General features: G+C 49.8%; 9 protein-coding genes across 9 annotated transcripts; 5 read left to right on the top strand and 4 right to left on the bottom strand.

Annotated features, from left to right (window-relative positions):
• Nucleotides 1-67: 67 nt before the first annotated feature.
• Nucleotides 68-1,654, bottom strand: Pdw03_8642 (Pre-mRNA-splicing factor spp2; the record flags this gene model as incomplete). Its single annotated transcript, XM_014682365.1, has 1 exon — nt 68-1,654. The coding sequence occupies one exon, from the start codon at nt 1,652-1,654 to the stop codon at nt 68-70; it is 1,587 nt and encodes a 528-aa protein (XP_014537851.1).
• Nucleotides 1,655-3,526: 1,872 nt separating this feature from the next.
• Pdw03_8641 (duf4419 domain protein) lies at nt 3,527-4,176 on the top strand (the record flags this gene model as incomplete). The annotated part of the gene is made up of 2 exons (XM_066102024.1): nt 3,527-3,586; nt 3,643-4,176. The coding sequence occupies 2 exons, from the start codon at nt 3,527-3,529 to the stop codon at nt 4,174-4,176; spliced, it is 594 nt and encodes a 197-aa protein (XP_065957107.1).
• A 1,556-nt stretch (nt 4,177-5,732) lies between these two features.
• Nucleotides 5,733-10,248, bottom strand: Pdw03_8640 (Chromatin modification-related protein eaf1; the record flags this gene model as incomplete). Its single annotated transcript, XM_014682363.1, has 5 exons — nt 5,733-6,818; nt 6,874-7,031; nt 7,095-9,898; nt 9,996-10,124; nt 10,205-10,248. The coding sequence occupies 5 exons, from the start codon at nt 10,246-10,248 to the stop codon at nt 5,733-5,735; spliced, it is 4,221 nt and encodes a 1,406-aa protein (XP_014537849.1).
• Nucleotides 10,249-10,918: 670 nt separating this feature from the next.
• On the top strand, nt 10,919-12,446 carry Pdw03_8639 (60S ribosome biogenesis protein Mak11, putative; the record flags this gene model as incomplete). Its single annotated transcript, XM_014682362.1, has 2 exons — nt 10,919-11,833; nt 11,886-12,446. The coding sequence occupies 2 exons, from the start codon at nt 10,919-10,921 to the stop codon at nt 12,444-12,446; spliced, it is 1,476 nt and encodes a 491-aa protein (XP_014537848.1).
• Nucleotides 12,447-13,041: 595 nt separating this feature from the next.
• Nucleotides 13,042-15,250, top strand: Pdw03_8638 (Translation elongation/initiation factor/Ribosomal, beta-barrel; the record flags this gene model as incomplete). The annotated part of the gene is made up of 10 exons (XM_066102023.1): nt 13,042-13,309; nt 13,412-13,433; nt 13,489-13,714; nt 13,803-13,813; nt 13,904-13,920; nt 13,980-13,993; nt 14,071-14,103; nt 14,175-14,292; nt 14,356-15,160; nt 15,220-15,250. 10 exons carry the CDS (start codon nt 13,042-13,044, stop codon nt 15,248-15,250), a joined length of 1,545 nt encoding a protein of 514 aa, XP_065957106.1.
• Nucleotides 15,251-16,393: 1,143 nt separating this feature from the next.
• Pdw03_8637 (CaaX prenyl protease Ste24) lies at nt 16,394-18,025 on the top strand (the record flags this gene model as incomplete). The annotated part of the gene is made up of 5 exons (XM_014682360.1): nt 16,394-16,408; nt 16,498-16,680; nt 16,743-17,489; nt 17,545-17,737; nt 17,793-18,025. The coding sequence occupies 5 exons, from the start codon at nt 16,394-16,396 to the stop codon at nt 18,023-18,025; spliced, it is 1,371 nt and encodes a 456-aa protein (XP_014537846.1).
• Nucleotides 18,026-18,338: 313 nt separating this feature from the next.
• Pdw03_8636 (uncharacterized protein) lies at nt 18,339-18,845 on the bottom strand (the record flags this gene model as incomplete). Its single annotated transcript, XM_014682359.1, has 1 exon — nt 18,339-18,845. The coding sequence occupies one exon, from the start codon at nt 18,843-18,845 to the stop codon at nt 18,339-18,341; it is 507 nt and encodes a 168-aa protein (XP_014537845.1).
• A 395-nt stretch (nt 18,846-19,240) lies between these two features.
• On the top strand, nt 19,241-19,872 carry Pdw03_8635 (uncharacterized protein; the record flags this gene model as incomplete). Its single annotated transcript, XM_014682358.2, has 2 exons — nt 19,241-19,477; nt 19,555-19,872. The coding sequence occupies 2 exons, from the start codon at nt 19,241-19,243 to the stop codon at nt 19,870-19,872; spliced, it is 555 nt and encodes a 184-aa protein (XP_014537844.2).
• A 532-nt stretch (nt 19,873-20,404) lies between these two features.
• On the bottom strand, nt 20,405-24,431 carry Pdw03_8634 (Zinc metalloprotease, putative; the record flags this gene model as incomplete). The annotated part of the gene is made up of 5 exons (XM_014682357.2): nt 20,405-20,602; nt 20,664-22,735; nt 22,785-23,731; nt 24,098-24,145; nt 24,424-24,431. The coding sequence occupies 5 exons, from the start codon at nt 24,429-24,431 to the stop codon at nt 20,405-20,407; spliced, it is 3,273 nt and encodes a 1,090-aa protein (XP_014537843.2).
• Nucleotides 24,432-24,472: the final 41 nt, after the last annotated feature.

The following is a 24,472-nucleotide window of genomic DNA, read 5'->3' as shown; positions in this document are numbered from 1 at the left end:
ATGCACTAATTTGTCCTGTACAGACACCCCAATGTCCTTCAACCCCCTAAGCCAGAGCATCTAGCCTCTAATTATCGCGACGACTCCGACGGGAGTCACGATCACGATCTCGGTCATTCCGAGATGAGTGAGACGAGTGCCGTGAGCTGCTGTATCTATCATCTCGAGACCGATGGCTGCGGTCCCTGTCCCGCTCTCGATCTCTTCTTCGATCGTCCTTGTCATCATCACGGTCCCGGCGACGATCCCGGTCGTGGTCTCGATCTCGATAGGAACGGTCGTCCCGTCTGATTTTCTCATCATCATCATCATCATCATCATGTCGAGAGGAACGACTAGAAAATTGGCGGCCACTAGACCGACTGCGGTTACGGTCATGTCGCGAGGACCCAGTCTTCCGACGAGAACGATCCTCCTCCTCATCGTAATCTCGTTTGCGATATTCCCGGTCTCGATCCTTGTCCCGGCCACTCTTCTCAAGGTTACGATCCCGTCGCTCGCGCCAGTCGTCATCCGTGGGAGGTTTGGACTTGGCCTCTTTTTTTAGAGCAGCGAGTTCATCTTCGGTGAGTTGCTCGCCGGTTTTCTTATTCCGCATCGTGATAGGCATGTACACACCCTCAGCCTTGTCGTTCTCCTCCCCCTGTTTCCTCGACGCCTTGCGCATAGCCGCTTTTCCCCAGGCTCCGAGTTCGATTTCAGCTCCCTTGCCGCCAGATGAATCCTTTGCGCCAATGCCGAGGAACCCAGGTCGTCGTTCTGGAACACGAGGGGTTTTCGCTCTCTCTGCAGCTGTGGCACTACTGTATTTGCCTCGTCCAATAGATTGACCATCCTTCCAACCCATGCCTCGTAGCAACGCGGCACCGAATTCCTCAACGGGAATGGCATTGTAAGCGTCCAAAGTAGCAGGCTCAGGCCGGGATGCGACATCTGTACGGAAAGATCCGAGCTCGCTGTAGTGGACTGACTCTGCCTCCTTTGTAGCAGACTCAATAATAAGGTCTGACCTCCGTTCCACGTCGCCGGTAGTTTCCCGAATCAGCGCCTGCATGGCAATCTCGTCGTCGGTAAGGGGCTTGGTCTCAACAGGTTTCGCATCAGGCATGGCCTGGTCTTGATCCACTGCTGCGCCACCATCCGCCATTTCTGCAGACTGCCGTGCAAAGCTCAGCCCGTACGCCATGCTGGGCGTATCTGTCTCTACTGTAGGCTCTCCGGGAGGTGCTTGTCCGTTCTTTTGCGCTTCCTGCATAGCCTGCACTTCACTAGGAAGCAGGTTCTTCTTGCTTTTTTTCATACCCGGTCGGTCGCGCCAGTTGTTCTGGCTCGTGACGGGGATGATCAGTGGCTTGTTTGCGTCCGCGACTGCTTGTCCGTCCGCGGTAATGGCGCCACCTGTGTGGGTGTCGAACCCTAAGATTTCCTCGTGAACCGGAGGGGCCTCATCTTCGTCGGAGTCATCGGTGTAACCGAGCTGGTGAGGTCGCCGTGGTAGTGACCGGCCGTTTGCTGGGGAAATTGCAGAATGGCCGCGATTTGAGGATTGGAGGTTGAAACCGGTCTTTTTCGGAGGACCATTTGAACTAGATAAAGAGATAGAGATTGGTTTGGACGGCGGTTTCCCGCCCTCGGTATGGTCGCGTGAAGCCATCGCGATGATTTCTTAGTTTGAAGCGACTGAACTGCTGAAGGAAGAGAGAGCTCGAGACGCAATCGATAGTTGAGAGCTTCTGGGCGGTGGCAAAACTGGAAGCGCGCGGTTAAATCGACAGATTTTCTATGGCGGTAATTTAACCTACATGCTCTATACATCTGACTCACGAATATTTATTGTGTAGGTCTTCATTGGAAGTTTGAATCAGGCTATAATCCGATAGGGCCCCCCCCCCCCCCCCCCCCCCCCCCCCAAAAATAGCTCATTAAACACAATGCATGATATGCTCTTACTAAACCCACACCGAGTGCCTCAAGGGACATTCACTAATACCTTGCAAGGTGCCTTCCCTTTTGGGTCAAAAATTGTCACCAACCCCAGTTCTCTCCCTTCTTCTTCTTCTTCCTCCTTCTTGATACCACTCCCGGTCCACAATGCCCATCGTGGTTACTGTTGAGTTCCCTTCAATTTTTTGACCTTCAGCTCCAGATTCATATGCCACAGATGTCTTCTGTTGTCCAGTGAACGGGGGATCCTGAGGGCACTGATTGGGTCTTCGATGCGGCTTAGTTAAGTCTGAAACTGGGCTAAGGCCTTAGTCCTAGTCCAATGGCACGAAGCATGTCGGGCGGGCCGTCTGAAAGGAGCTCCTTCGGGAACCGATCGGGCCTTTTAGCCTCACCTCTGTGGATACTGACTATACTTGCCAAGTTCTCCACTGTCCATCAAGAGCACAAAAAAGGAGCTCTGTTCTCATCTCCTTACTTTTAATTTTTGGAACTTTTCCACAGAGATAGCTCTCTGTTGTCGGAAGAATTATCTGACGTTTTGTTTTTTTCCAAGATTCCTTTCGTGCTTCCACTTCCAGTGACGTCTCGATCCTATGTTGTGTACAATACCGCCGGTTCGATTGAGGGTAGAAGAATAGTAACTATTAATGGAAAGACGCAAGTGAGTATGGCCATTGTCAAGACCAAATTTTTCATCTGAAGTAAGCAAAGACCATAGGCCCTATAGACAGTTAGGCAAGATTTAGTGCATTCATGAGGACGATCGAACCTTAGAATCAGACTTGGAATTGGATTTCCCATCAACAGTTCCCCGAATCAAGTACAGAACCACTACTGTGCCCAACAGACAAGCTGAATAGGTGAAAAGAAGGATCACCTATGAGTGGAACCGGGAGATGCCTCACACCAGAGCGTACTTGTTCAAGAATTTCCTGATTGGGAAAGTAGAACTAGCCCTAGAGGTGTAGCAACTTTAGATCTTTAAAAGTCTCTGTCAACCCCGTCTTTTCCTTGAAAGGAAGAGACTACCCTCTTGATCCAATTCACTAACTTGGACCTTTTCTTCACCGTGCCGAAAATGGCATTGATTTTGGGTCAAATCCTATCCCGATACACCATCTACCACGGATGGGTATGCCTTTCTGGGAATATCGGGGTTTCAGCCCTTGGCCATGTCATGTTGATCTTTCGTGACGTTTCACTTTCAAGCTGCTTATTCTACCTTACCGGTACTACGAATTTGTTAACGAGAGTCCCCTCATGTAGAACTATCAAGGTCAACGATAAACGAGACCAGGCGAGAAATTCCCTACTACAGTCAGGCATCCCACAAGTCTTGATTTGAGATCAGGCTCTGATGTTCTGAGGTTCAAGTGCATACTTTCCTTGTGCACTAAAAGCACTATATAGCCAAAAGGGTTAGAGTCATCTTCGTCTTCTATTCTCTCAACACTATTCACATCAAATCCATCTTTCTCGATCCAAGATTTACTTTTTTCTGGTCTCTTTAAAAAATTCTACTACTCTTCTCTTGCACTCCCTCTCTCTCACTTCACTATTCATCCTCCTCAACGACAACATGCCTATCACCTTCACCCCTACACCCAAGCATCTACCGCGTGGATTGAAACTCCAAAGGGTCGCTGATATCGAAGAGCGCTTCAAACAATCCTGCCCAAAGGAGCATAGCGCTAGCAAACGATTGATTGGGAACTCACTAAAGACTTCTTCGACACATACATCTCCACGTCCGAAAATGGCTTTATTGGGGCCGTGTTCCATGTTAATAGTCAATACCACCTCTTTGTGCTCCAGCCCGAAGACGCAAGGTTCACCATTTTGTCACAGCTCAGTTTCTTCGTCATTGCGCATTCCGAGGACATCTGGCATCTATTCGTCGCGCATAAGAGTACAGTAAGTCTGGAAATTACCACAATCGATACCATGGATACTGTGAACTTCGGTGAAATGGCACTGTGCAGGACGGAGCTGATGGGAAAACGTGTGGTGAATCTGGATTCGCCGAGCTGGACCATGCCGGCCTTTAGCACTACGACTGTATCCGATGAAGTGGTGGCAGCTGTCATAATGATGGGCTCTATGCAGAAGTATTTCTCCTACCAATTCGCTTTGCGGTGCGGAAACCCGTCTGTCACTTTACTCGGTGAGCGTGGGGACTGGGAACTTGTGGTAACAAAGCTTGCTCAGCTAGCTCATCTGGGGGGATGAGCCTGATAACCCCGAAGCACCGGATGTACTAAGTTTCTGAAGCAAATCTGCCGACAGAAGAGGTGGTGCAAGCGGACCGACCTATCTGACGGGCTGGTTATCGGCCTTTTGCTTCTGGGGTGACGACGGAAAGCTGCTGTACCCAGAACAAATTCTTCCAGCATGTTCGCGAGGCTTTAAGGAACGGGACACGGAGTTAGGGCTTGATCAGGCTTTGTCACGCCGTATAGACACAGATGAAACTCCTCTGGGCTATGTCTCCGTGCCGGTTAGAGTTGATAATCTTGGGCATAGATTTGACGCGATGATGTTGGCTGGGCTGATCGGCATACAGGGCCACCTCGAGTGGAGCAATGCTAGACGGTTCTAAGAGCCATTGTTACGCGCGAAACCTTCTATATATCGTTGACGATTACTACCAGAAGATACCCTGTAATCCAGTGATCCCCACTGGGGAGACTGGGCTTGATTTGATTCAGCTGGTATCCGGGTGGTTGATATGGGAAAATGATAAGCCAAAAGTGTGCCAAAGTGTGCCAAAAAGCACAACCCAGGCTCCCAAACCACCCAGGGCATTGGAGTGGCAGTTGGTCAGAAAAGTCAAGTAAAGGGTTAGGGGAAGTTAGGTGCGTCTATTTAAATTTCGGTTTCGTTCGGAGTATGGATATCTCAGTGTTTGCAAAACCTGACAGGGTTGTCTCAAATCTCAAGATTGAGAGTAGCCAGAAGATATAAATTCTACAAAATCTCTACTTTCCTTGCTTAGTGTCTATCGTCCTTAATTATGACATTAAGAGACAAAAAGACCGGAGAGCTACCACGGAGAGAGATGACTTGTTTTCATTGCAGCTGATGCTTAATATGTCATTTCAGATTTGATACCATACCAGTTATGCAGCCGAGGTATCTTCAACGGAGTGGAGTGTAGTTAAGGTCCTGTGTCCTGGTGTCAACTCGCTCTGGTTGGATTCACATATAGAATTGGGGGGTCACGGTCACACAGGGGGATTCTGTCAGCTAAGAAAGGAATTAGAGAGAGCAAGTTGTGTAGAATAGACATGAGGAATGGAAGTAGCTGGGGAGACAGGTGGGAAGGACTTTGTTGGCACGCGCTATGTAACTCTACAAGTGGAAGCATTGTAATTACGGAGACATCCTTGGAAAAAGAACCTCCAAACTAATCATACAATTCATTTCAATTCCTAGAATAATCCATCCGTCCCAGTTTCGCCTGTTCCCAATGATACATGCCCAAGCCCAGAATTCTGAGCAGCACTGGTGTAAAAAAGAGCCAGTGCGTATCAAGTTCAAAGTAAATGATGAACATCGTTTTCAACAAACCAAAGAAAAAAAAGCACGCGTGCAGTAAAGGCCAAGAAATGGGGTAGGTGCCGTTGTAGTTGTAGCGCGAGAATCCGAGTCAACAACAAGGTTTAGAAATAAATCAGCGTAAGGGTTGGTGTAAGTATGTACAGACGAACGTAAAGCGAGGAGGGAAAATGGTTTCGCGCAAGGCATTTCAGGGGAGGAAGAAAGGGGACAAGTTGAGCAAGCTCCTAGCTGGTCGCGGTCTGAGCTGCCGGAGCGTGCGGGCTCTTGCTGGAACCTTGAACAGCGCCAGCTTGGGCGCTGCCGCTGCGCTGGTTTTGAGGAGTGGCGCTCCGGCTGGGCATGGGTGCAGCACCATTCATGGCGGGCGAGCTAGTCGGACCAACGCGATTTTGCTGACCGGCCTGGGGGACCCGCATCATTGGGGAGAACCCTTGGTTTTGAGGGACCTGCATTGCAGAACCGCCGTTCGGGGTCTGGAAACTAGCCTCGTGGGGAACTTGGTAGTTAGCCTGAACGGCATTTGCATTGATGCTACCTGCAGCAGCATTCATCGCTGCTTGTTGGGACAAGCGCTGCTGTTGCTGTTGTTGATACTGGTTGAGTCGATCCGTGGCCAGCTTGGTCACTTGCTCGGGAGGCATATTCGGGTTCGTGCGTTGAATCTGACTTTGAAGAGTGCTGATTTGGGGCACGACACCGCTCGAAAGAGGATTGGGCTGGCCCATGCGAGGGGATGGGGTTGAGACGCCTTGCGGTGTGCTACCGTGGAACGACGGACTTTGCATCCCCCCTTGGTTTTGGAGGGCAGCTATCATAGCAGGGTTGTTTGGAGTACCATTAACATTTGCCATGTTCAGGTTTGGCGATCCCTGAGACCCAAATTGCGGGTTGTGGAATTGCTGACCCTGCTGAGGAGGATGCTGCTGCTGTTGCCGAGACTGGAGAAGACGCTGCTGCTCCTGCAATCGATTGGCTTCTCGAATCACGCGCGTGTTATCAGGAGAGGCTTGCATTGGTAGGCCTGGTCGTGCCCCTGGCGTCTGCTGCATTTGAGCTTGCGGCATCATCTTCATGGTCATTCCATTGGGCATCTGGCCACTCGGCTGTATCCCATTAGGCATGTTCTGTAGTGGAATAGGGCGGGCTTGGTTGACACCAGCAGTAGGAGGCATGCCGTTTGCCATTCCGTTCGGAGTTCCACCCGGTAGGCTAGGATTAGAAGTGGGGGGCATGGTGTTGTTACGCCCCGGCGCATTCATCATTTGTTGCTGGTTAGGTACTTGGCCGGAACGCTGCGCTGCGAGACTAGCCTATATGGGGGATAAGCCACAGTGCTGTCAAGTAGGGACGTGAACAATCACTCACTCTTTGTTGCGCAATCATTTGTTGGCGATACTGCTCCTGCCTTTCCTGCAGCTTCATCTCTCTATCGTACTTCAACCGGCTAAACTCAGCCGGAGACGAAATCGGTGGCTTGGGCTGGTTAGCCTCATTGGCCTTTCGCAATGAAGCGAGGTGGGAAGCTAAGAAATGAAATATTAGTGAGGTTCTTAGCACAAGGTGACATGCTTGTATTCCAAACATACCATGTTGCTGTTTCTGAAGCATAGTTTCCCGCTTCTTGGCCAGCTTTCGCATCGCATCAAGCAGAGCAAGATGCTTCGAAGATCGTCTCCGGTCCACACGAAGAGGCTGAGTAGTCCTCCGACGGACAGGTGGTTGAGGCTGAGCGTTGGCGCCTTGCTGCTGCTGCTGCTGTTGTTGCTGCTGTTGCTGGGCAGCCTGCTGCTGAGCCAAAACAGTGCGTTGGGCGGTCTCAAGCCTCTGGTGGTAAGCTCGGAAGTATTGAGTCTTGGACATATCTGCAGGAAGACCTTCCAGTCCTACCCATCGCTCGAAACATTCCCAAGGAGTCCGTCTCTCAGCGCCAGAGGTGAAGAATGACGACGGGGTAAGACAGCTAGAAATTAGAGACCAGTTGTAAGAGTACTCCTTGACCAAGCGTCGAAGTTCATCATCCTCGGCGTAAGTCCATTGCGAGGACGAACGTGATTCAAAGAACCCAACAGATGGCATGGGATGTTCAGTCGGAGGCCGAAATTGATGACCAGGGTGAATCCGATCACGAATGGGCTTGTTCTCTGGTCGGAACAGTGCAACGTTTGTCTGCTCAGGCGCCAGTTCGGTGATGCGATTATCCAAATCATTGCCGTACTGGGAGTAGTCATATCGGCTCCGTTTGCGAGGATGATCGTCATCGTGGAATTTGATCTTGGCCGATGCAAATTTGGACACTGGTAATAGTTCCGTTTTCCAAACTGTGTCAGGAGAGACTTTGAATGCTGGTGCGTTCGTGCCAGGGGCGATCTGGAGTGGTCCATATATAGGCAGTTCGTCTAACAACTTTTCGGCGGCGGGAGTCATGTCAATTGAGAAGTTGAACTCATCCGAGCCCAAGGAGAAGATAGCAGCCGGGGCAACTGTATCATGAATGTCGTGTCGAGGCTCGTCATTGAACCCATCACTGACTGATTCCTCCTCGGCGGATGGGATGAGATCCGGAGTGTGATGACCAACACCAAACACTTCATCACCAACATCGTCAGAGGGTGGACTAAGACCGGCCTTAGAGGTATCCTTTTCTGCCAGATTTGACTTTTGAGTCTTTGTTTGGACACGAAGCAGAGTCCGATGTTCCACGTCGCAGTTGACATATTCTGCGCACCAATCAGCACAACTCTTTGCAGCAGCAATCTTCCATTTTCGTTCCTCCCGGAAGTCGGTCCGCATCCACTTCATGTGATCTAGAAGAACGTCCCAGTGCGTTCCCTGGCGGGGAGGTTCAACAGAGCGTTTTAATTGTCGCAACGGCCATCGGTTGGCATTTTGCAGAGCATAAATGCGCCGGAGAGTCCGGCAATCCATCTGTTCTTGGTATTCAAGCAGATGATTGTTAGTATTCAAAGTCTTGTGCGCAGATGCCAGCAGAGTATTCAGGTTTGTTCCCCGTGGAGGAGCGTACGCTCTGTTCAAGAATAATGTGAAAAGATAGTCTTGCTCCTCATTCAGTTTGGCAACCGCATCCATGTCTCGGTGCGTCAGGTCCATGTCGGCTTTCTCCTGCTGAGCTGGCTGCTTTGGAAATACAACAGTTGAAAGTCGGCTTCTCTCCTTCTCCCGCTCCTTTCGGTCCTTGAAGCGCATTCTTGCAACAGAATCAGGAGAGCCTTGATCAGATGGAGTAGCTGGGTGGCTTCGATCATGAGTAACACTCTTAGGGGTTTCTCCAAGTATCTCGGAAACAGACTTATGTCGAATAGCTCCGGATGATACTCGAGTGGTCATGCGCTCCGGTTGTATTGAGCCAGGTTGAGTGGCTGGCATAAAAAGCTTTTTGGCCGTAGGAGTCACGACAGCTGAATCTGCAATGGTTTCAGCTTGTGCGGTTGGTGACAACGGGTCTCGCATATTCGTCTCGGGTCCTTGCAGTGATTTCGCTTCAGATGAAACGGGGACAGGTTCCTGGTCGATATCCATGCGATCTGTGTGGGCCCCAGTGTCCATGCTCTCCAGAATCACCTCTTTCGATGAGGGTAGATCGGTCATCACACTAGTCAGAGGCTGCTCGGGTTTCGACTGAGCCTCTTCGAGGCGTAACTGCTCGTCTGGGGTCAAGGGAACCAAACTCGGGCGGGCATGGGCAGGTCGGTCAGGCTTGTGCTTTGGGCGATCAATTGTCCCAATTTCCTCGGCCACTTCTTCTGCGGGGCTTGTGTCGGGTGATGCGGCAACTGGAATAGGGGTGTTATTATTGTAAGGGTCAATAGAGGAGGCAGGTGATGGTGGTTGTTCGTGCTGAGATGGGCCCAAGGTAAGAGAGGGTCGTGCTTCGTGTTTCTTTCCAAGAGGGTCGGAGGGAATTTCCAGAGATGGAACTCCAGTCGCAGCTGGTTTCGACACTCGGGGAGACGTCTTTGCTTGATTTCCCTCATGGTCGTAGGCACTGAGCGGTGTTTCTGCTGCCAGTGAACTGACTTTCTGTTCGGGACGCAATAAATTAAGTGACTGCACAGCGATCGGTGGCACGTTGAGATCCTTTGAATTAGAGCCGATGGCCGGCACTGAGGTCCCATAGGTTTCGGTTGTGTCCACCGGGGTAGGCGCAAGATTAGGTGTCGCAGTCCGGGGTTGGTCTAGAACGGGCGTTCTGCGCTGTTGAGGCTCGGTCGCGTGCGGAGCTCCACCATCAACAGTTAAGGGTGGAGGAATTCCATCAATAGCTTTGTCACTATTGATAGCAGCTGTTGTCGGGGGGGTTGCATTTCGACATGGTGAGCCCGCGCGCGCATGGGTCGGCGGTGGAAGAGTATCTTCATTGAAGTAACGACCTCTAGATAGGAAATCAGCATTGAGATTATAACCCAAAAATGGAATAATTAAATGTGAAGTTAACTCGAGTAATGGAGTAGCAAGGTGGTTGGACTAACTTGGATAGATCGTTGGCGTCAAGGAAGGCCTGTTCTTTCTGGTGGTATTGAGCGTCCTCAGTCGCGCCAAACCCGACCGTGGCTAGATACAATGCGCTGAGCTTGCGCTTTCTGCGCGACAAACAGTTTCTAACCACCAAATTAGCGATAAATTCATCGTTTTCTAGACTTCCAATTGAATTCCTGTCGCGAAAAAAATTAAAACTTACGCGATCTCATCGTTTTTAGATCGTAGGAGCTCGTCACGGAGCATGGAGTCTAGCTTCGGAACGCAGCATCCGATTAACGCGGGAATAAGGGGAACTGATCGAGCGAGGTCATCCAGATGGAAAAAATCGCTCAAAAAAGATGAAAATGATGGGTGGAGGGTAGGAGGCGATGAAAAGCACCTGGGGCAGGATCTTTTCGAAGGGGGTGAAAATGAGGTTACAGGGCGGTATGAAAAATGTGGAAGAACGGGAAGGATGTTGGTTTAGGTACAACCAGTTACTCGCTCCCTCTATTAAAATTACACGGCTTGACCAGGTACCTGGTACTTCAAAAGAATTCCCTTTGAAGATGAAGGAAGTGAAAAATCACTTTGTGTTATCAACTTTGGGGAAGATTAGTTTCTACATTAATGGGCTAATATTTGGTTGTCAAAGACTTGTGTGTTTCAGAAAGAATGCTCTCATCAACTGGTAACGCACCGTATTAGTTTACTGACATTCAATGGCTCTCCGCTTGCGTATGTGAGGCCTCAGGCATTTTTCCAACTATTGACACCTCATAATTATGGCGAGAAGGCATTTCCGCCAGGCACCCATTTCCTATCAAAGCGGCCGATAAACCGCCGGCAGAAAATCAAGAAAAAAAGTTGTCCGCCCTCTAGATCGAGCTTTCACAGCTACAATACACAAACCACAATCATTATTTGAGCAACCATGGTGAAACGCAAGAGAACTGATGCCTCTAAGGAGGACAAGACTGCTGGGACTCCTCCCAAGGCTACCAAATCCGTCCCTACACCTTCAGAGACTCTCGATGCAGCTTTCACTGTCCAAGTTGTCACAGGCTCTTATGAGCGGGTGCTCCATGGCTTCACAGTCGGGGTCCCAGCCTCTAGCCTCAAAGCAAAGACCGATGCCGACTCTCCAGCCATCCAATGCATGGATACTTTCTTATTTGAAGCCCATGGATCTGCGATTCGTTGCCTAGCATTGTCGCCACTACCCAAACCCACCGACCCTGTCGATGCCCAAAAGGTAATGCTGGCCAGTGGTAGTACAGATGAGCGCATCAACTTGTATTCGATCTCCGCCGCACCCCCTGCCGTGAATGAAGACTACCCATCCGTGCCAACCTTCGCCGGAAACAAGATCCTCGAAAACCCCCGGAACCGTGAGCTAGGATCATTGTTGCACCACACTGCTAGTATTACCTCGTTGAATTTCCCTTCGCGAACCAAGTTACTCGCAGCCGGAGAGGACAACACAATCTCCGTCTCCAAGACCCGTGACTGGACCGTCGTATCAACAATCAAAGCACCAAACCCAAAAATTCAAGGTCGGCCAAGCGGTGACACAGCGCCTGTCGGAGCTGCTCCATCTGGAGTGAACCATTTTGCGGTGCACCCCAGTATGAAGCTTATGCTGAGTGTTGGACGAGGTGAGAGATGTATGAGATTGTGGAATCTCGTGACCGGCAGAAAGGCCGGTGTGTTGAACTTCACCAGGGAGGTCCTACAAGGTGTCAAGGAGTCTAGATGGAGCACTGGAGAAGGTCGGCGCATTGCATGGGACTCTGAGGGAGAGGAGTTCGCTGTTGCCTTCGAATGGGGTGCGGTAGTGTTCGGAATCGTAAGTTTTCTGGATGGTATACCATTGAACAAATTTCTGACTATCAGAACAGGACTCGATCCCTAGATGCAGAGTTCTTCCTAGCCCGCGGAGCAAACTTCACCAGATGAAGTATATCTCTTTGCCTCTGAAGGGGGGTAAAAAGGAAGATTTCTTGGCTGTCTCTACAGAGGATGGCCGAGTGATCTTCTATTTGACCAAAGAACTCAAAGAAGCGGAAAATGATACCGAATGCTCAATCTCCCACGCTACTCCTGTTGCTCAGCTTGGTGGAAAGGAAGCTGGGTTCCCTGGCCGCATCAAGGATTTCGAAATCCTCACTCTTGAAGGTCAAGCAAAGGAACTCCACAACGACTTCTTGGTCGTCACTGGCAACAGCGACGGAGTTGTCCGTGTTTGGAAGGTGGCTGGGAAAGATGTTTCCGCAGCGAAGCAAGAGAAGAACGACACGACTCAAATTGGAAAGCTCTTGGCCACCAATGAAACTGGTAACCGAATCACATGCTTGGCTGCCTTCGTCATGTTGCCTGCGGAGGATCCATCTACACTGATAGACTCCGAAGACGACTCTGAAGATTCGGTGGAGTCATCGAGTGATAGTGACGATGAGTAACCTACCATTGGTTTCAGCTGTTATACCCTTTGTACCGTCAAATAGATCCCCAGTGGCAATCAATGTATCATGAGCATGAAAAAAAAAACCCGGAGCCTGCCATAGAAAATAATTACGATGATGTTTAAAAGAAGTTTCTCTTTTAAGATATGAAAGTTCAACTCAATCAAGAATGTTTTAGTTTATTACTACCGTCACTGCTCTATCAACCCAGTGTGGCGCACATAGTGGTGCAGCTGTTCAAGTCGTCAGGGATTTTCTTGCGCAAAGATACGTGAATCACCCACAATAAACCGAGACACAAAATCAAAACTGCGTAGAGTAACTGAAACAAACGCCCAATTGAACTATATATCTTATAATATTCACTAAACCCGTTAGAACGTAGAGGAAATGTAGAGTTGCCATCCAGACACCGCCCGGCTCTCCACTACACACAATCCCCCACCTACATTCTTTCATTATCATATCGCCCGCGGGAAGCAATTTTCATCCGACCTTCCACCTTCTATCCACCAGCTTTGCTTAACCACTTTGCGCTTTCACTCAACGTCGCTGCAGATCGCGAGTTGATTTTCTACTCTACTTTGCAAATATGGCTTCCAACGGCGATTTCTCCGATGAGGGATCCCAACCCGGCTCGCCTATACTCGATGCCCACAACGCTCGCGGTGAGGTCGAGGACCAGGAGCCCCTTGAACAGGAAGAGAGGCCTCTCAAGTCTGCCATGAAGAAGGCTGACTCTGCTCCCCAACCGAAGCGCCCAGAACTGCCCGAGCAGCCTAACCCGGAAACCCTCGACCTGTCAAAATTGACGCCTCTTTCGCCTGAGATCATTGCCCGTCAGGCTACTCAAAACATTGGTATGTGACTGTTAGTTTTTGAAAGCTTCTAGGCTCAGAAATTCACCTCATCTATTGGGTTCCATTTTTTCTAGATAACAAATTTACTGACGTGGTTATCAGGCACGATCGGACATGTCGCTCAGTTAGATACCCTCTCTTGCATTTTTCTTCCTACACGCACACTGATATAATCCTAGCGGTAAATCTACCGTCGTCAAGGCCATTTCTGAGGTTCAAACAGTCCGCTTCAAGAACGAGCTTGAGCGCAACATTACCATTAAGCTTGGGTACGCCAACGCGAAGATTTACAAGTGTGACAGTCCCGAATGCCCCCGACCCACATGTTACAAGAGTTTCAAGAGTGAGAAGGAAGTCGACCCGCCATGTGAGCGCGAAGGATGTTCAGGCCGTTACCAGTTGCTTGTACGTACTCTTGCTCCTTCCCCTCTGACCTCTGAAGTCCAATCTCGGGGTCTTTCCTCAATTGGTCCTAGTCTAACATCTCATACAGCGTCACCTCAGGTATTATCAATCCACAATCTACCTCCAATCTGGAGTTTCCGTCTTTACCAAGTAAAAGCTAAAAGCTAACCTTCGATTCAAAAAAAAAAGTTTCGTCGATTGCCCTGGTATGCTCGCTAGATCCGTTTACATCCAAAGTTGGAACACCGCTAATCTTCAATTATAGGTCACGATATTCTGGTTAGTTTTCATTTCCTTGCGCATCTTGGGAAACTCGGCTTCTCTTTTGAAAATTGATGCTAATCAATTTTGCATAGATGAGCACTATGCTTTCAGGAGCTGCGGTCATGGTAGGTTTCATCCCCCGCTGCTGCAATTAGTATTTCAAGGAACTGGTGATAAGCTAATATTAATCTACTAGGATGCCGCCCTCCTCTTGATTGCCGGAAACGAAACTTGCCCCCAACCCCAGACCTCGGAGCACTTGGCTGCCATTGAGATCATGAAGCTCAACCACATTGTCATTCTCCAAAATAAGGGTAAAGTCATGCTTCTTGCAAACCGTCTATGAAACAAAGCGCTAACTTTTGAAAATAAAATAGTGGATCTCATGCGAAGCGATAATGCCCTCGAGCATTACCAGTCCATTCTCAAGTTCATCCGTGGTACCGTTGCTGATGGCTCGCCCGTTATCCCTATTTCCGCCCAGCTGAAGTACAACATCGATGCTGTTAACGAGGCACTTGTCCAGACGATCCCTATTCCTCTCCGCAACTTCGAGGCTACGCCCCACATGATGATCATTCGTTCCTTCGATGTCAACAAGCCCGGTGCCGAAATCGATGAACTCAAGGGCGGTGTTGCCGGTGGCTCCATCCTCACGGGTGTCGTAAAGCTGAACGACGAGATTGAGATCCGACCCGGTCTCGTCACCAAGGACGAGCAGGGCAAGATCCAGTGCCGACCCATTTTCTCCCGCATTGTGTCTCTCTTCGCTGAGCACAATGACCTCAAGTTTGCCGTTCCTGGTGGTTTGATTGGTGTCGGTACCCGTGTCGACCCCACGCTTTGCCGTGCTGATCGTCTTGTCGGTTTCGTTCTCGGTCACCGCGGCCGTCTTCCCGCTATCTACACCGAGATTGAGGTTAACTACTTCCTGCTCCGCCGCCTTCTTGGTGTCAAGACCGCCGACGGCAAGCAGGCTAAGGTTGCCAAGCTTGCCAAAAACGAAGTCCTGATGGTTAACATTGGTTCCACCGCTACTGGTGCTAAGGTCCTCGGTGTCAAGGCCGATGCCGCCAAGCTGAGCTTGACCAGTCCCGCCTGTACTGAGGTTGGCGAGAAAATCGCCATCAGTCGTAGAATCGAGAAGCACTGGCGTCTGATTGGATGGGCCAACATTGTTGCGTAAGTCTACGGGTCTGATGTTACTTCTGATGACAAATGCTGACTATCGTTATTCGCAGTGGTAACACCCTTGAACCTGTGCAGCAGTAAAGCAGTCCTTTGAACGATTTTCCAGTTCGGAATGGGGAGCTTGGGGAATGAGGCCCGTTATGTCGGAGAATTTGATTTGCACATAAATCTTGCTATATCCCGGGACAACGATCTCACCCCACCGACCCTCGAGCACGAGTCTTGCGATCTATGATTGCAAAAAAGTTTTATGGTCATGACGAGTCGGAAAATTAAAGACGTGATTTAACTGGTTCCCCCGGCTGAATAGAGAAGGTGGAGGGGACATGCAACCCTGTATTGTCGCCGCCTCGATCAGATTACCTGCTTCTTGCATATCACCAACCAATTTTTTTGGTCCGTGACTGCATGCTAGGGTTTGATCAGAGGGACGGACGACGAATGGGACGCAGGTGAAGTCGGCGAATAAGACATGTGCTTTTTTATTTCCATCGTACGAGGGAGTTGTTTTCAAGAGGTTTCCTGTTCATTGCTCTTTTTTTTTTTTGTCTGCATCATCGGATCTTATGTAGATAGGCCTATACAGGTCTGTGGCTTAAAATGCAGGGAAATTAGGGCTGGCACAATTTAAGAGCCTCTGCATGTTTGATCGATTTGGAAGGCTCTTCGTCTAGTAGAAGTCAAATTTGAGAACATGTATAAATGAGGGTAGAAGCTTCTACTTCGTAGTCTGCATGCTGGATATATATATTCCAGAACTCTACTACCCGCATTACACCCCACAGGATGACTATAGGCCCCAAGCTATACATTTGCACACACGCATGTAGTTGTTATTGTTATATTTAATAGGGAGACCAAAGCGACACCAGGAGAATGCAAATATAGATGGATAAACAATGTTGGAGTTTTGTCCTACTGGATCGTCGTAGTAGCCCTGTAGACTTCAGCATTGGCATCAGCATAAGTTATTTATAATTGTATAAGTCTAGATAAAATCCAACTAATTCCTATTAAGTCCTGATCTCGCGCCTTAGACATTTGGCCCAATTTTATAGAAACAATTCATAAATAGTTTTTATATTTTGTGAGATTGGCGTTTCGTTAGGCCCCATAGAATGCCCGTCATGCATGAGATCTGACTAAGGCTGCCGATAATAACAAAGTAGCATCTTCGGCCTTCAACAACATCTCCTTTCTTCGCCTAGTTGCGCGATTTCAATCATGTATATCCTCGAGGTAAGTTGGTTCGATTGAAATCCCGAACTGTATACATGGTAAATACGATTTTTACCATGGACACGTCGCTAATAACTATTCCCCTCTAGCAATTGGCGCGCTTGCTCGATCGCCCGCTCTTTCCATGGAAGAACGTGCTTGTGGGCTTTTCATTGGGCCAGTTCGTTCTTGAAGGCTTTCTCTCACTTCGCCAGTACAATGTTTTGCAACGGACAAAGCCTCCCCAGGTTCTCGCGGGGGAGGTTACCCAGAAGGTCTTCGACCAGAGTCAGGTATGAACACGATGATGCAGCATCATACCATTTTACAGAGGCTTATTGGAAAAAATTTGCAGGCATACGGTCGCGCAAAGGCCAAGTTTAGCTTCGTCTCCGGTCTTTATGGTCAAATCCAAAACCTTGCATTCATCTACGGCGATGTCCTCCCCAAGATCTGGGGTCTGAGCGGCCTGCTGCTGGCTCGGTACCTCCCCGGTCGGTTCCAAGGCGAAATTTGTCAAACATTGGTATTCTTCTTCGGTTTTAACATTTTAAGCACTATTCTCTCGCTGCCAGTCTCGTACTACAACACTTTTGTGCTCGAGGAGAAGTTCGGTTTCAACAAGCAGACGCTCAAGCTTTGGATCACGGATATGCTTAAGGGTCAGATGCTTGGAATTGTTTTGGGAGCTCCTATCATCAGTGCCATTCTTAAGATTGTGCAAAAGTTTGACAGCTCGTTCTACTACTACCTCTGGCTGTTCGGTGTCTTCCTCCAGGTCTTCGCCATTACCATCTACCCCATTGCAATTCTGCCTCTGTTCAACAAGCTCTCGCCTCTTGAACCCGGCGAACTCAAGACCGGCGTTGAGAATCTGGCCAAAAGACTCGAATTTCCCCTCTCCGAGCTGCATGTCATTGATGGCAGCAAGCGCAGTGCCCACAGCAATGCCTACTTCTACGGTCTGCCATGGAAGAAGCACATTGTCATTTACGATACTCTGATTGAGAAGACTGAGCCCGAGGAGGTTGTTGCTGTGCTGGGCCACGAGCTTGGCCACTGGAGCCTCAGCCATACCACCAAGCTGTTCGGTATAGCTCAGGTACGAACTTGCTCAGTAGCCCTTCTGGCGAATTACCACTAATTTTTCAACCTAGGCCCATATGTTCTACATCTTTGCTCTCTTCTCCGTTTTTGTCAACAACAAGTCGCTGTACCAGTCCTTCGGGTTCGTCAAGGAACAGCCTATCATGATTGGGTTCCTGCTCTTCTCTGACGCTCTGGCCCCTATGGATGCTGCCGTGAAGCTTCTCATGAACATCCTCAGCCGGAAATTTGAGTTCGAGGCCGGTATGTTCTGCCCGATCTATCACATGCGCTCAATTATACTAACAGTACTCCACAGATGAATTTGCCCATAAGCTTGGTTACTCTGACAAGCTCGCTTCCTCGCTCCTGAAGCTCCAGATCCAAAACCTGAGCACTATGGATGCCGATCCGATTTATGCTAGCTACCACTACTCCCACCCCATCCTCACCGAGCGTCTCGCCGCGCTTGGCTGGAAGGGTGGCAAGGTCACCAGCAGCAAGGAGGAGGACAGTGAAAAGCCCATCAAAGCCGCGGACCGCGAGCTGTAAATTGGATGCCTGCGTTACCGGCGATTTCAAAGTGACATGGACTTTTTCTTTTGTCCCAGTGACATTTTGGAGCATCAATCTCGAGTAGAAAAAGTGAGGCTTGGGAATGTTCCATTATGTATTCATTGGATTGAAGTAATCCGTCTAAACTCTAAATAACACTTTTTGTCCAGACATGAAATGCAGTACTTTTCTTGTACATCCAAAACCCTAACCCAGCCCAGAACAATAGAGCAATAGAACGAATGAAAGAAAAGAGACTCCGACCCAATGCAGCAACGCCCACAACCAAAGATATGCCCACACCCAACACTCAATCGGATTCCTCAGCCTTCGCCTGGGCCTTACCCTTCTTCTCCGCCAACCGTCTCTCCTTCTTCTTGCGCTTGCGCTCCTCCTTATCAATACCGGCCTCCTGATTCGCGAAAGCCTCAGCCTCCATACCAAACTCAGCGTCATTCATGATAAGATCATTACTATCGTCGAGCTGATCGTGGTTGTTGGTCTGCGGAAGACCCGCAGCAACATCCAAATAATCTTCTCCGGGGTTCTGCTTCGCGACAGTCAGATCGCGACCGAGGATCTCGCCAGCTAGACCCGCTTGCACACGCTTCAGGTTGTGGAGGATCAGGTTCGGTGCCGCGGCAGTTGTCCGTGAGACGGGGCCGTGCTCGCTGATGCTAGCGTTGGGTTGCAACGATGGGTCTGTCGCGGCACGGTCCAAGTAGGCAGCTAGAAATTCCTGCGCTGCAGACTGGCTGATGTTCTGTGTGCCTTGCACTGTGACTGGGGGGAGGGCCTGGGGACCTTGGGTTGCCATTTTGGTGGAATTGGTTATTCGCCGAGTTTAATGGGTGAGGTTGAAGGGTAGTCGTGGAGGCGATGATGGCGTGATTTTGACTTGATTGTGAGATTAACAGAGCTGGGAGTAGGGGTCCTCTCGAGTTCAGTATAGCTTGGGAGCAAGATGGAGAGTTGCACGAGCGATGTTGAGCATTTCACATCTTGAGATCAAAAAAGTTCGGTGACGCTAGTCCCGATCGGGTAGGTCTTATTAACGGGATGCGCTGCAACTACGGAGTACAGTTTTAAATTGACAGCTAAACGAACATGATTATTTGGTAGTTATGGGATATAACCTACACTCAAAACAAATTCAACTATATCTCTCTACATCTATTTATCCCAAGTAATCAAATGTACATCATTGTAGCCATGCAAAGTACATCTCTAGGCGGGTCCGTGCCAGCGGCTCCGCGCTTAATTTTCTGTCTTCCGACGCCGCGTCTTAACCACCAGGCCTCACTCGATCTCCAACTCCAGAAGGCTCCCATCCCACCTCAATTGCCCTCCAAAAAAAGCCAGGGTCTTCAAAATGTTCTGCCTCCGCGCCAGAGCCGTGCCCTCAACCTTCCGGGCCACCACATCGGCCATGCGAACCCCGATGAACAGGTACACAGAGCAGCCAACAACCTGTCCAGCCTTGAAACCAATCAGATTGCTAACATCTCTACTCTATACGGCAATAGATTCGCCCAAATTTCGCAACAATCAAGCACACCCTGCACAATGTTCTCATCCCGATCCTTCTCCTCCCTCCTCTCCACGCCAACCCGCTTCCAACCCTCGCGAACACTCGGCGCCCGCCTCTCCTCGCCAAGCGCAACAACCGCCTCCGCCTTCTCACCCTTGTCATCACTTCTCTCCCAGAAGGCACCCTCGCAGTCCCGCTCGTTCTCCGCAAGTGCCTCTCTAGGCGTGCGCCGTGTGACGTTCCGCCCGTCACGACGGGTCCAGAAGCGCCGCCATGGATACCTGGCGCGCAAGAAGGACAGAAATGGGCGTAAGACTCTTATCCGGAGGACTCTTAAGGGCCGGAAGGAGTTGAGTTGGTGATTTTATTCGTTTTGGGTCTGATCCTTTTGAATCGTTCGGGGGCTGTTCGAGGGCTGTCCGTGGGACATGATGGGATTTATACCATGAAGGCCACGGGGGTCGGTTGGATTAATTGGAATCCATCCCGGCTCAAGGGGATTGTGGAAAGAAATTGAGGGGTCAATTTAGGATCTTCCATTGATACTATCAAAGTCTTCAAGGTTGGATCCGGGTTCAGGCAAGACAGTTGCCGGAGGGTCTTGCTCTGGCGTGTACCATATTTACCTCTCTCCTGAGGATGTGTGTGACTACATTTTATAGTGTGCGAATTTTTCAGCTTTGTTTGTTTCAGTCGAGATCGAGGCGTTTACTGAAATGCAGCTTGGTTGCAGCAAGTGAAAAAGTAGATTCATCACTGTCTAGGTTATGTAGAGTCTCTTGACACTACAGGTCCGTTTATGTGATCTACCTCGCTACCGATGTATAGATCGTTCATCATACACATCACTCGTCGTCACTTTCGTCCTCACTATCCTCCGATCCGGTCTCGGAGTCCTCGTCATCATCATCATCTTCGTCATCGTCCTCATCGTCCTCATCTTCTTCCTCGTCGCCAACCTTTAGACCATAGTCGTCCTCAAACTCCTTGAGAGGCTGAACAATAGGAGTGAAGCCGGACGTTTCGAAGCCCTGCTTGATGGTCTGTTCACAATCAAAAGTTAGCAATCCATTTCTGCAAAGCCAAGACTGGGGAGCAACTCACCTCTTCCAACACAGTCGCGCAGGTGACAACCAAGTTTGCAGACTTGGGATCAAACAACGGCAAGATGATCTTACGCAGAGCACCCTTGATCTGATCGGTGGTGATAGCGCGCACATTCTTGAGCATATTCTCCTTATAGTCGCTGGGCAAGTTGCGCACAACTTGGCGGATGAAACTGCCCTGGGCAGCATTAGCAGCAGTCATCTGCTCATTGGCGTAGTTGACCACGATGCTGCTGATGGCACCCTCCAGCATCAAAGGATCGAAAGGCGTAGCACCAGACAGATAGTTCTCAACAATCTGCTTGCTAGACTCAAACGCCTTGTGGGCGTTCGGGGACCGGTACACATCGAAGTTGACAAAGCCAGTGTCAATGTTGTAACTAAAGTTTGTGCCGTACGCCAGACCAGTACCACGGACTGCAACCCAGAGGGGACCTTCGACGGCGTTCATGTACGAAATCGCGACCAGCAGTGCGGGTAGATCCGGTGAATCGTAGGAGTCCAGACCACGGGCGGTGGCGTAGGCGAAAGACGAGTCGACAGTCGGCATGGGGACAATGTAAGACTTGCCACCAATTTTCTTGCCGGCATCGCTTAGCTGAGATCGTCGGTCAGTGATAGGGCGCAAGTCAGTGCTGGTTCCCAGGGTCTCGGCGAAGGGCTTCCAGGCCGAGACGGGGTTCTGGAGTTTTTCGAGATCGGCAATGACAATGATGCGCACGTTGTCGGGTTGGAAGAGAGACTTGCGGATCTCCTCCATGCGACTCACGATTTCCTCGGGCTTCTCGGTGAGCAGACGCTTGACGCGCTTGAGGTAGCGAGCTTTGACCAAAGTAGAACGAGCACGGGTGACCGACTCCTCTGCGTAGTGAACCATCACTTGTATAGCCGCAAGCATGTCATCACCACTGCGCTTGGAGTCGGGCACATCAGCCAAGAGACGGGAGTTGATAGCCCGGAGTCTCTCCACATCGAAGACGGACTTCCAGCACAGCTCCTGCAGCCAGGCGACGGCGTTCGCATACTTCTCCAGCTCGACCTGGAAGGAGATTCGGAGCATCTCCGAGTTTCCTAGGCTGCGAGCAGTCTCCATTGAGTATCCGACGGTGTCTCTCTCCAATTCCACTACGACCTGCTCAAAGTCAATTGTCTTGCCAGCACGCTGCACCGGAATGTTGAAGAACGCTTCGGTGTAGATGGACAGCAATGGACGCAACTGAACGGGCACAGAATCAGCTGAGATGAGAACTGAAAGCTGGACAAAACTACTAGGGATGTGCTCGAAGTGAATGAAAAGGGACTGGTCAGACTTGTCGGCATCTACAAGGGGTTGGATCTTATTGTCGGGGCGTCCAGCCTTCAGGGCAGCACCGGAACGAGCCGTGATGGTCTCCATGAAGTGGATTGACTCAGTTCCAGGGATAGCGAACTTTTCCAGGAGTTCCTGCGGAATCTCCTTGTCGTTCTCTGCCTTGGCCTTTTCGAGTTTGTCGGCAAGCTCCTTGAGGCCCTTCTCGCCCAGACGCTCCTTCTGTGCAGCAGCCCGGTCCTCTTCATCCTTTTTCAGTGTGGCGGACATCCTCTTGGATGGGACACCCAGGATAGTGACGTGGGCCGCATCCGATATCCATTTCTTGATGAAAGAGCGCCATTGATCCTCGGACCAGGTTTCAAGGACATCATATTCCTTCAGAGTTGCGACATCCATCAAAGTCGAGCCATCGCGCTTTCCGAACAGGAAATCTGAGATAACGTACTCTGCGAAGGAAGAGGCAGAGGACTCCGTAGAGAACTTCCAGGTTCGGCGCTGTCGGGCGATGCACTCTTTCAAGTACTTCAGATCCAATTCCTTGGCCATTGCGTCTTGGAGGATCTCAAAGAACCTCTTCTCAACGCTCTCCAACTTCTCTGTTTCTACGCTGGTCAACGTGAAACGAACCTCCATGCTAGGGCGGTCCTCAGTTGCGTAGTAAACGGCACTAGCGAGCTGTTCTTTCTCAACAATGATGTTCTCTAGCAGAGCTGCAGATGAACCAGCCAGGTACAAAAGCGACACATTAAGAGCTCCGGCTGTGATACCGTAAGTATTTTATCTTAAAGTTGGGGGTTTTGATCTTACATAGCACGGCGTCAGTGCAGTTGGGTCCCATGAATCGAATTTCGATTTCACCAAACGATTCATCTTCTTCGGGGAACTCGACCTTCTGAATAGCTGACTTCTCCAAGCAGGGAGCCTGCTTGGAATCCACCCAAGGTCTCTTGAATGGTGCCTCTGGGCTAGGGATGACATCCAAGATAGTATCTTCGAAATTATCCAGGATCTCCAGCATGTTGTCCTGGTCGACTTCTCCAGTGAGGATCAGGCACAGATTCTTGGGCTGATACATCTCACGGTGAAACTCGCGAATCCGTTCCGCAGGTAAGACACGAAGCTGTTCCATCATACCTCCTGTCTCATAGCGGAAGCCCACACCAGGCGGGTAGATTAGTCGCCGGGCTGCCAGGTCGATCAGCTCAGCGGCATTGTTCTGTACACCCTGCATCTCGGAATATACGACGCCGGCATCATTTCCAGAGCCATCAACATGGTGAACTTCAGTGTAGCAGCCTTCGTCAGTCAGAGTAGGAGCAATCACATGCTCCAAGTAGACTGGCAGGATACGAGCAAAACCTTCCCAGCCTGCGGTATCCAGCGTGTAGGCAGTGTGATCAGTTGCGGTCCAGGCATTGGTACTGGAGTACACGCGGGTAGCTAGCTTGTCCAGGAAGCCCTTGTAGCGGTAATTGCGGGAACCCATGAAGCACAAGTGCTCCAGAGTATGAGGAGCACCCGAATCATCGTGAATTTCGGTAGCCAACACAAAGTAACCGTTCACTTTGGGACCCGGCTGGTCGATGACGACCACCCTCATACCGGTGCGCTTTGATTCATACTGGGTGAACTCGCTCGGCGAGTAGTCAGGTTTGAACTGCTGGAGCAGTTTGAAGTGACTGTTCTGCACCGAGGGCGACATATTGATCAATGGGACAGACCCAGTGAATCTGTTTTGCCGCAAGCTTGACAGTCTGGTTATTTTTGTTAGCACTTCTTGTCTATTAAATAGGACTTCAAGATAGTCGTAGAGGTAAGCACGTTCACGATGGATAGATGCCCAGGGAATAGTCTGATAAGAAGTAAGACAACCACAACTCGGATGAAAGAAGAACATTCACTCCAGGCTGGATTCGCAAACGAGAGGAAAGAAAGTAGCGGCAAGCAGATCTTTTCCACAACGTGTCCTAAAAGGACATATCCAGCAGACCTGCGACATGTCCACAAGGACAAGTGACATGGGTGGGGTGGCAAGGAGAAATTTGGGGATAGAAGGTTGATACACTGAACTTCCTTCCATAGGCATTGAGGGACTAAGAACACAATTCACATCGACTTACAGAAAACACGTCTTCCGACTCAGGGGGAGAATTCGAGACACGGTGAGTCTGAGATGTCTTCAAAAGGGTGTTGGACCCGGAATTTTTCAAGTTTGGGGGAGTCCTAAGTCTCCGGTTTTCCTTACAAAGCGGGCAACTGAAAGAAACAATTATAACAAAGAGAGAAAGATTAGATTTTCAATAATTAGCAACCAGTCACATTCAAAGGAGATATAGTCTTCTTAAAAATTCCACTAAAAATAAAAGATCTAGAGAGCACATACACACCACGTGGGGGCGGTGACGCCCAAACCTACGGGTTGCTGACAGCTCAACTCTTCTTTTACATGTTCATCTACACTTTATATCTCCAAAGCTCCGAGGCTTATGTTCTGT

Source organism: Penicillium digitatum, chromosome 3 (genome assembly GCF_016767815.1).
Source record: "Penicillium digitatum chromosome 3, complete sequence".
In the NCBI taxonomy this organism is placed as follows: Eukaryota; Fungi; Ascomycota; class Eurotiomycetes; order Eurotiales; family Aspergillaceae; genus Penicillium; species Penicillium digitatum.
This window is presented reverse-complemented; position numbering and strand designations above follow the sequence as displayed.